This window comes from Phaethon lepturus, unplaced genomic scaffold (assembly GCF_000687285.1).
Source record: "Phaethon lepturus isolate BGI_N335 unplaced genomic scaffold, ASM68728v1 scaffold5334, whole genome shotgun sequence".
Taxonomy (NCBI): domain Eukaryota; kingdom Metazoa; phylum Chordata; class Aves; order Phaethontiformes; family Phaethontidae; genus Phaethon; species Phaethon lepturus.
In genome coordinates, this window is record NW_010536831.1 from 2,529 (window position 1) to 13,213 (window position 10,685).

A 10,685-nucleotide genomic window follows, 5' to 3' on the forward strand; every position below is an offset into this window, starting at 1 on the left:
TCTGAAAGAAAAAAAAAAAAGCCTCTCCCCTCCCTCACCTAAATCATCCTATGATTTAAGAAGCTCTAAGGCAACTGTGGGTTTTGATTATAGGGATAAAAAACTGGGATGGAGGATAAAGCAGTGATAGGATCAAGAGCCTGAGATTTTAAAGCTTATAATGAAAGAAGATGCCGATAGTTTTGAGGTCACGTAGACCACAAAAATAAACGTCATCCACAGAGAAAAGTGATTTTCATTCCGCGGTGCAAAAGAATTTCAAAGATTACCAGGTCTCTTGTACTCTGTTTGAAGAACCAGGTCTCTTGTACTCTGTTTGAAGAAAAGGGCCATTTTTGGAATTTGCATTTGCCTGGTTTTAATTTGCAGATGTTGGCTTTTGGTTATGCCTTTCTCAGCTCAGGAGCACTGTAGATCATCTTGCAGGAGTGAAAATGTGACTCATAGGTATGACTCTGTCACAGGCAACACAGAGTAAAAGACAACACAGAGTGGATTTGGATTTAAGAACCTACAAGATCGGAGGTTTTACCCTACTTACTGTTTCACACACAAGCTCATCACTGGCCTCCTCCAGCACTACGTTCACGAGACCTCAAATTCCCTCTTCAGCAGAGAGATCACTGCTAGTAGTTTTCAGGACATGCCACTTCTGTTTAGTCCAGCCCATACTACTTGAAGCAAGAAAGCAGCAGGCTTCTGCGTGAGAGTTCAGGAGTTCCATTTTAGACATGAACCCCCTACACATGCACACACGTGCGCATGCGCGCACACGCACGCATCTGGAATTCAATTGGCGTTTACCGATGGCAGACTCCTGCCTCAGCTCTAGAAAGTGACCCAGTCCTCCTAAAGCTCAAAGAGTTCACAGGAAATAACCTGATGCGGAGAGCTGCTCTGAGAAGCATCAATATACTTTGCACATTGACAATTTGAAATAGTCAAGAAGTAGAAATCTGGATGCCCTGAAGTCACAAGATTATTTGAAACAGTAAAATTTTACTTCTTTTGTCTTAGGGCTTTTTAGACTTTGGGATGTGCCCATGTCATGTTCAAAGCCTGCTTTTTCTCCTCACGAAAAAAATGTATTTTTGATTGATCACCAGATACTAAAAACACAAAAGACCTGAGCTTTTAAGAATTTTTTCTGAAGCCACAAGAATTGGTGAAAGTCTGGTGGAACGGCACCATTTCTACAAAACATATTGAAATAATGACTGAAAGGATGTTAGATGTAATAATTAGTAACTTCGCCAGGCTTTTGAGAGGTTATAGATGTGCAATTTAAAAATGTTTAACATTTCCCCCTCCCCTTTTACTTTTAAGGTCTTGTTGGTTTCTTTGCCAAAACCATCGCTCTTCAGAAAGTCAGAAGTTCCTATTTCATAGTGGTGCTTTTTTCTTCTATTGTTTTTCAGGCCGTTAGTGTATTTGGGCTTAAAAGTTTTTGCCCGGTTCAGGGTCTCCGAGTTTTTAAACTGTTCGGAAGCAACGCTGCGAGCGTGGCTGCAGGTGATTGAAGCCAACTACCACTCCTCCAACTCATATCACAACTCCACGCACGCGGCAGATGTCCTACATGCTACTGCCTTCTTTCTTGGGAAGGAGAAAGTTAAGGTATAGCCATCACCAAGCAGTCCTTTGGGCTAGGACTTCGGTGTGCTTTATGTGCGCTTTATTTCATGTGTGTCACTCAAAAGTCTGATGTTTACTTAAATAATGGTCCTGGCTTCATAAAGGTGTTCTGCCTGTGAAGTCTTTTCCTGTGATGCCTGCAGGCCCACACAGTTTCTCTAAACTTGTTTATATGAGTGAGGAATTTATATTTTTAATAGCAACAAAAGGGGGTAAAAAACTGGCTCTTTTCTATTGCTTAGTAACTGGCTATTAGTAACAGCTCTTAATAAAGGAGCAGGAAGTGTTGATCTCTTCTTCTGAGTATCCAGCAATAGGATGTGTGGGAATGGTTCAAAGCTGCGCTGGGAAGGTTCAGACTGGACATAAGGAAGCCCTTCTTTGCCAAGAGGGTGGCCAAACACTGGAACAGGCTTCCTGGAGAGGTGGTCGATGCCCAAAACCTGTCAGTGTTTAAGGGGTATTGGGACAATGCCCTTAACAACATGCTTTAACTTTCGGTCAGCCCTGAAGTGGTCAGGCAGTTGGACTAGATGATCGTTATAGGTCCCTTCCAGCTGAAATACTCTAACCCATCATATCCTAAAACACACAAGCTGTGTAGCAGCAGAGTCAGTACGGAGTCAGTCAGGCAAGCACACAAAGTGGAAGGATACCACTAGAGGATCCATCCACCATTATAGGATTTAATGCAAAGATAGTGCTTAGGTGACAGCACAGTAAAAGGACATTAAGGACAAGAGGATTTGGGTAGGGGTGGGAGGGGGAGTTTTGGAGTAGGTAACCTGTGGGGGCAGTGAGTGGAAAACAATTGCAAGGAGGTAGAATCCCTGCACTTAAGCTTACACTTGCATATTTGTGGGTACCTGGAAATGATCAGAAATTATTTACTGTCATTTTTTGTGCCATGTTGTACTTTTTCTCTCTTACTGTAGGGAAGCCTTGACCATTTAGATGAGGTGGCTGCATTAATAGCTGCCACCATCCATGATGTAGACCACCCTGGACGGACGAACTCTTTCCTGTGCAATGCAGGCAGTGAATTAGCTGTCCTTTACAACGATACAGCTGTATTAGAGAGTCATCACACAGCACTGGCGTTTCAGCTTACAACTAAAGACAGCAAATGCAACATTTTCAAGAATATTGATAGGTGAGTGTGCTGGAGAAGGGGAATGTGCATGTGTAGATTGCTTGTTTGGGGATTTTAGTTTGGGGCAGATTGAGAGCCTACCCTCTAAAACAGAATATATAATTTGAATACAGACAAATATTTAACCTCTTTCAGAATCCTATGTAGACATGAGTTTTAAAAAGGCTTTAATTGTCCCTCTGTCCTCTAATTTGTATTTTTTGGAAGCATATAGAGATGTTTGATAATCTTTTATGGATTGTATTGGCATGGTCTAATTGGCAGCCTCAAGGCTGCATCTTGACCTCACTGCCTTTTTGTTGCAGGAGCCTGGAAATCTATTTTTTTGGACGAAATGTTTCCACCCAAACAGACACTGTGTGCTGTGTCTACACACGGCCCTATCCTTCCTGGCACTACTACATTCACATGGGGTGGAAAGGGGTAGCTACTGGATGGTAGCTGAGGAAGCTGAAGCTCTGGGAGAGTTGGAGGCACTCTGCTGCTGAGCACGTAGCCTGGGAGTTCCTATTGCAACAGCCTAGCTTTTGCAATGACAGGGTGGGAGAGAAAGGGATCTGAAAGGGCCTGACCCCAAACAGGTAATGAGTTGGTCTACCCCCCGTAACACTATTGGTTTTTGAAAAACCTGAGATCCAAGTGCCAAGCTAAAATACAGTGAGATGGAAATGTGTTGGTTCCATTCCTGGAGAAGGTGTCTTAGTGTTACAGCATTATGAAATTGAATTGTAAATTTTTATTGAATTTAGGGCATTTGTTTTCATTAAGTAAAAATAACAGAAAAAAAAGGCAATACAGGAACTCAAGAGTTGGAGGAACCTGGAGAAGCATGATCTGGTCCATGCCTCCAACCCTAGACCATTCATAACTCTGAAGGTGCCAGCTCATGTGGATGAGCCCCCAAACAGTTTTTTTCCAGTGCTGCCTGGGCAGGGACAAGGAAAGGACAGAGGTCAGTCTGGCAGGCTTGTGAGTAAGAACTGCTTTTCTTTCCTAGAAATCACTACTGGACGTTGCGACAGGCCATTATTGATATGGTTTTGGCAACAGAGATGACAAAGCACTTTGAGCACGTGAACAAATTTGTGAACAGCATCAACAAGCCAATGGCATCTGAGGAGATCAGCTCACATGTAAGTGCTTCCAGGACTTTATGCCTTCAGACATTTCAGTGAAGTTCTTCCAAGATGGTAACTTTAAGTACCATTTTCATTCACATTTTATTAATTTGCACTGTGGTAATGCCCCACACAATTGGATTTGTGACCTCACACCTAAAAGTGTAAAAAAATAATTTTATTTTCTTGTTTTCTATGTCGGGCTCTGCCCTTAGCTCATTTAAACACTTTTGTTTTATAAGTCTTGGTTTCAAAGCCATCTGATGTTCACAAAGCATACGGATGGGTGCTTTTTTGTACATGCAAAATTCTGTGTGTGGAGCCAGGTTTGGCACTTGTGCCTTCAGTCCTGCCTCCAAACAGTGGGATACGCCTAATGCTGGGGATGGTAACTGAGGAACCTGCCCTGATGGTTTTGTGTCTATGTAATCTGGAGCCTTCAATCCACAAGGAATAACTCCATTGCTTCATGAAACCTCTCCACCCCATCCCCATCCCTGATGGTACCAAGAGATGTCCGGGCCTTTATTCCTGTCAGTTATACACCCTACTGCTCCATCACCAGCCAGGTTCTATTTCACAAGCCACCTCCGAGGTTCCCAGCCTCCTCTTTACCTTCCCTTGTTGCCTCCTGAGGTTGAGCACTCAGTGCCCAACAGGGTTCTCCAGGGCAGCGTTACTCACCTAAGCAAAGACCATCTTATCACAGCTTAGCAAAAATAGTGCTTTGTTAGAAACATTGGGGAAAAAAATCTTGAAGGTCAGTGATATTAAAAATAAAAAAAAGTAACTTCTGCCAGTTGTCCACAACTGGACTTTTTGCACTGCAGACTGTCATGGGTGCAGAAACCAGTCAGGGCCGGTAGGGTTTGTGACTTTAGGGACAGTATTACATCAGTTGAACTGACCTGCTTCTAGGGACCGCTGAGGTCTGTTCTCCCAACAGTTTGAGCTGGAAATCACAAACGCTGCTGAACTTCACAGGATCTGTGAATGCTTTTCACTGTACTCCCCAGCGCTTCCAAGCTCTGGAGTGCTCACTGGACACGGCACTAGGTCTGAATTAGCCAGATCATCTTCAGTGCCAGAAGTCCCAAGGCACAGAGGGACGTGGTTTGGGCACCGCTGGGGGCCCCTATCACTGTCTCTGCACTGCGCTCCCAGGACAGCGCCTGGCACCGTGTTTCATGGGTTTGCTCTCATGGCATGAGCTAAGCCAGGACAGTTGGGGATCCTAGTTTAGATCAAAGCCCAGAGGAGAGGTAGGTCCACTTCGGTGGGCGGTGTGGAACTAACCCCTCTCAGGTTTTTCTGTACTTACATGTGGGCCAGATAGCAGCTTGCTCCACCAATTTCTAAAAAAGCCCTCTGAGGTGTCACTGGCAAATGTGGCTTCTCACGGTGCTTCATTTCTCCCTCTGACAGCTTAAGTGTTTTTCTGAAATGTTTCCTCCATCTCCACCCTTTTAAGATCTCATTAGTTTTCTGGCATCCCCACACTGGCCTGTAGGATTGAGAGTCAAAAGCCTCACTGAAACCACAGTATTTCCAAGTGCTAAACACGTTTCTGGGAATCTTCCTTTTATCCCATGAATGCCTTTCTTCCAGCACTTACTTACTTACTAAAGAGCTTTTAAATGCTCTCCGTACATTGTACTGCAATCAGCCTTTCTAACCTACAGAAAACATTTTCTTTGACTCGCTCTCCTTTATCTTACTGGTTTATAGCAGAGGCTATTTTAAAATGTACAAGAGTTAGAGAGCAATAAAAGAAGTGGAGCACAGAACCACTTGTAATACAGACTTGTTTTTTTCCCCAGTATTAGGTTGTTCTGTTCCTTATTGTTAATGGTGCCTCTTCCTATTTTTATCTTGAACAGCAGTTAAGGAGCAGGGCTAATTTGGCAGCTCTTTGCTGGGCTGCCCATGCTGGGAAAAAAAAAAAAAAACACAACTGCTAAACATAAAGTTAGAAGATTAATGTCTGAATTGGCAAGAGTCATTGCAAAATATCTCCCCATAAACCACAAAGACATTAATTTAGCCGTGGTGGTAAAAAGTTTTTAATGTTTCACTTTTTGATTCCAGACTTGAATTTAGCAGTGAAGGGAGGCCATAATTACACAAATGTATTATTTTGAAAATAGTGTTAATGCTATGGTAAGCTGAGGTGGAGGCTTTTTATCACTCAATAAGGAACATAATACACCTGTGCCCTTCTAAACTGTTCAAGACTCAGAAGATGATGCCACAGCAGACTTGTTAACGATCACTGTGCCCCCTCTGACCGCTCTCCAGAGCGGTCAAAAAGCAGTTTGGTATTTTACTGCCTAGCAAGCACAGATTTTCTGCAGTCAGTCCACCACTGCTGCACTTTCCTACCGTTAATCTCATAGACTATCTGAGTTTTCATTCCAGCTGGTAACTAAGACCAAAAAGTATTCCAGGCCAAGGGTGCAAAATCTGGCACAAAGAAGGCAGTTTTATTTGCAAACGTACTGGAACTGAATGGCACAGACCTGCTTTTCTGCCTGTAAAAGAAACAGTCAGTTATGCAAGTCAGTTCACCCCCCTGTGCCTGCCTCAGTTTTCCCACCTAGGAATAAAAACCAAACTCTGGACACTCACCTAAATGAAGCAGCTCCCTACCATCCCCACCCCATAAACTTTACTACTAATTGTGAGAATCTCCATCACTGTCATATGTAACAGGGCTACCATTAGTTCCTTAGCGAGGCTGCAGTTATCAGACATCACTTCCTCCTCCAAATTCCTGGTGGCTGCGTGAAATCAGAAGGTGTCAGGCTGGGTGCCTGCTTACTGCCCAAGTGCAACAGAGCTGGTAAGGATGCCCTCACGCCTGCTAGCGGGGATGCTGGCTACTGGCCCCTGTAACCACCTCTCTTTTGCAGAGCGAAGGCAGCGACTGTGAATGTACAGCCAATATAAAGAATTTCCCAGATAACCAGACACTGATCAAGCGCATGATGATCAAATGTGCGGATGTAGCAAATCCATGTCGCCCCCTAGAGCTATGCATCGAATGGGCAGGGAGGATTTCAGAGGAGTATTTTGCACAGGTATGTGTATTTTTATAATTTGACTATTATGTTATGTAAGAAAGCACACGTCAGCTGGTGTGCTGTTCCACACGAGGTCTGCCTGGCATCACCACAGAGTCCAGAAGTACACTTTTTGTCCCCAGTCAGAACTGGTCCCTCACTTTCATGCTGAAAAATCCACCCCAGTCAAAGTTAGCTAGTTTTCTTACCATGAAGCTTGTGGTACCGAATGGTGGAAAGAAGGTTTTACACTTTCAGTTTTCTCTGGCCAAAGCAAAATGATTTGGCTAACCTTAGTCAATTTAATTGGCTGAAATTCAAGACTGTCACGATTCTAGCTTCTAGTCCCAACACCTTCCCTGAAAGACAGCATGAAGATCCATGCCTGACAAAGCCCTCAACTGAATCATGAGGCTGGCCCCTTCTCTTCTGAGATGGCACCCGAACTATTGTCGGTAGGCAGATGACGTAGCAGGCCAGTACTGCAGGCATGTGGGCAGTGTTAATGCTTATCACATGGGATCTCTCTGGACAGAACTGGAAGCTCAATTTCCTTTCTTAATACTCAGTTTTTCTACCACAAATACACCACCTTCCTGAAAGTGAAACACTCCTCTCCGTGAACAACTGATAGATTCTTACCTTTTGTTTGCCACTAATGGTGTGGAAATCAGAAGCTACAACTGGAGAGACAGAAAAGCTGCCACGCCTACCATCCAAATCCAGATCATATATGTAACAGTTATTACTGAAAGAAAATAGTTGTTAATGCTTGATTTCATTTTAATCATAGCGCAGAAATTTGATGACTTCCTAGGTAAGATCAAGGATCATTTCGGTTTTACCTCCCTAGCAGTCAAGGTATCATGTACTAGCTTTAAATTGCCAGTCTATATCTCAGGTACTATCCTACCTGCATCAATGTGAGCTGCTGAGAACTGTTCTGCTCTTCATTCTCCTCACCTGGTAATTTGGGGGGCTGGGCTGCTGCCAATACCAGCATTAGGTGCTGCCTATACTACTTAGAATTTAATTAGAAAAAAACATTTTAAGACTACTGAGATGATTGGCGCCTCCATCACACTGAGCACAACAAAAGCAGCCCTCTTCCAGTTGTGGGCACAAAGTTAAAGGGGGCATACCCTTACTTCTATTCATCTTATAATCCAATAGAATCAGAGAAAGTTGCAACAGCAACATCCCTCTTACTTAGAAGACAAATGGTTTGAAAGAGCCACTAGAGATGTGGAGAGATCAAACCTGTCCTCTGCTAAAGGACTCTGCAACCACATTTTCCATTTTTAGCTGGTGTGCCCTAATCACCAGACTAGAACGTTCTGTCTCGTCGGAGTTAAGACCAATCACAGCACTACAGTTAACAGCATACTTGTGAAAGGGAAAAGATGTTGATTTCAGTCCCTGTTCCAGATGAAATAAAGCACATGAAACTAAGGCATCTCACCTCAGGGCTTCTAAGGTTTGTCTCAAATCTCCTACTGCATTTCGTCTAATCCCCTGGCCTTTGTTACTCCAGCATGAAAGCCAGCAAAGCTCTAGGGACTAACTGGAGTTTTGTTTTCTTAGACTGATGAAGAGAAGAGACAGGGTCTGCCTGTTGTAATGCCAGTATTTGATAGAAACACCTGCAGCATCCCCAAGTCTCAAATTTCCTTCATTGATTATTTTATAACAGATATGTTCAATGCGTGGGATGGTAAGTACTTCTGCTTTTTTTTTCCCCCTTGTTCTGAGGCAGAGATTTCTACAGACTAAAATGAATAACCTCAAACTTGCCTTGAGTCCTTTTTTTTCAGGGGCAGTACCCAATATATAAGCAGTACAGCATGGGATCTAAGCAATGATGCTACTGAAGCCCATTTCACTGCACACACCACCAGCTTTATGAAAGCTGAGCACTTACCAGACAATCTGTGTAAAGAAGGAAGGAGTAATGGCTTAAAACTAAGCTTTTCTTCATCTAGGTCTTTTTCCATTAGCAATGTATTTCTTCTGAGTAGCAGAAACTGAGACCGCAGGGGTTACCTGTTAGCGTAACTTAGTAGAGTTGTCATACATTAAGAAAGGGATTTGCTTGAAAGAGAAACAGACAGAAAAAAACTTTTCCCCTTTTAGCATTAGTTTACAGCTGAAGGAACAAAAGAGTAGGAGAATGCCAATTTCAGATGAAGCTGGGCTGTTCTTCTGTCTGTTCTGTATCATAGTACAACGGCTGTTCCTCTTCATTTCAGCATTTGCGCATCTGCCTGTTTTAATGCAACACTTGGCTAATAATTACAAACACTGGAAAACACTGGATGAGTTAAAGTGCAAGAGTCTCAGGCTCCCATCAGAAAACAACTAACACTAAGGCAAGAAAAACAGACCTCTTGATCTACCAGTTTCACTGTGAATCACTGAGTTGGCTACAAGAGGCATGGTGTTTCCTTTCCAGCGAAATTAAGACTGTGTGGCAAGAAGTATTTTTATTCATCACTTAAGCTTCTCTGAATCCTACAGAAAAATGTTTTCAAAAAGGCTACATAATCCACAGATGAATACGTGCTCTTTGGAAATAAGATTTTGTGACAGAAAATGTACTGCTGAAACTAGTTTCTAATACTGAATATGTATTTGTCAAGTCTTGTAACTGATACAACACATTCACTAACACTTCACGCAATTGTTTCTCAGATAGAGGGGTAATCTAGTCACCAGTGGAGTAAGAATAGGTTGATAAGTAAGCATAAAAACTTCCCACTCAGCTAGCATAAACTTGCTCCAATTCTATCAATATTCTTCAGCTCTCTGAACCATAGTTCTAAAGAGAACATGCACAGTATTACAAGTAAACCTTAATAATTGGATACAGTAAAAAACACCCTGCACCATTTAAAAAAACCTTTACTTACTACAGAAACTCTAAGAGTACCACCCATTCTTTTCCATTTAAAATCAGGGTAGGAGTCAAACGCCCTTAAAATTGGTCATATAATGCAAGAAAATAAGCATGTTCTGTATAGTTGGTGCCATCTTAGACATGTTTCTCTGCCATCTTAGAGATGTTATCATGTAATGTTTTGTCAAGCTTTACACAAAAACCCTTGTGGCACTTGATCAACATCCTTTTTTATAAACTGGTGTTTATACGCATAGTCACCAACTTTATTAAATTGATCTAAATTTTATGGTAAGTCCATATATTGTGCTACTTACTTCTAGGATGAACTTGTCGCTTTTTAAAAAAGTTTCCAGGTTATAATTTGTAATAATAGCATTACAATTTGTACTGCTTTCTCCCTCCTAATAAAATGCTGTTTGTTTTGTGGTGTAAAAAATATTTCAAAAGATGTAAATAATTTAGAAATCAAACATAGTTTTTCATTAGTTTTAAGATAAAAAAATTTATGCTAAAGCTTCCAAAGCACAAATGTGTATTTTTGTAGATCTCATTTTAAACACATGCAGAACATGGACATGAGTTCAAATTTTAGACTATTCTCAGACTATTCAGTTAATAAATATTGGCAGAACTGCTGATTTTTAACACTGTGCACTCCAGGCTGCAAGCAAGAGCATCAAAACTGTGGCTGCAGTAGAAGCAGCAGTCCACTACTCATTAAAAGGAAAGGTCTTGAGAAGTAGTCTTTACCTCCCTGTGCTGTATCAAGAATTGAACCCAGTGAAGGGCGGGGGGGGGGGGGGGGGGGGGGGGGGGAA

General features: G+C 42.3%; 1 protein-coding gene across 1 annotated transcript in view; it reads left to right on the forward strand.

Moving 5' to 3' along the window:
• The window catches only part of LOC104620146 (high affinity cAMP-specific and IBMX-insensitive 3',5'-cyclic phosphodiesterase 8B), a gene marked incomplete at its 5' end in the record, with an annotated part of 11,300 nt that extends 1,970 nt beyond the window's left edge, over positions 1 to 9,330 (forward strand). Inside the window, 6 exons of the mRNA XM_010286275.1 lie at positions 1,419 to 1,617; positions 2,571 to 2,788; positions 3,786 to 3,921; positions 6,819 to 6,986; positions 8,553 to 8,682; positions 9,218 to 9,330. Of these exons, the coding sequence (XP_010284577.1) occupies positions 1,419 to 1,617; positions 2,571 to 2,788; positions 3,786 to 3,921; positions 6,819 to 6,986; positions 8,553 to 8,682; positions 9,218 to 9,330 (964 nt within the window). The remainder of the gene's footprint in view (positions 1 to 1,418; positions 1,618 to 2,570; positions 2,789 to 3,785; positions 3,922 to 6,818; positions 6,987 to 8,552; positions 8,683 to 9,217) is intronic.
• Between the last annotated feature and the right edge of the window lie 1,355 nt (positions 9,331 to 10,685).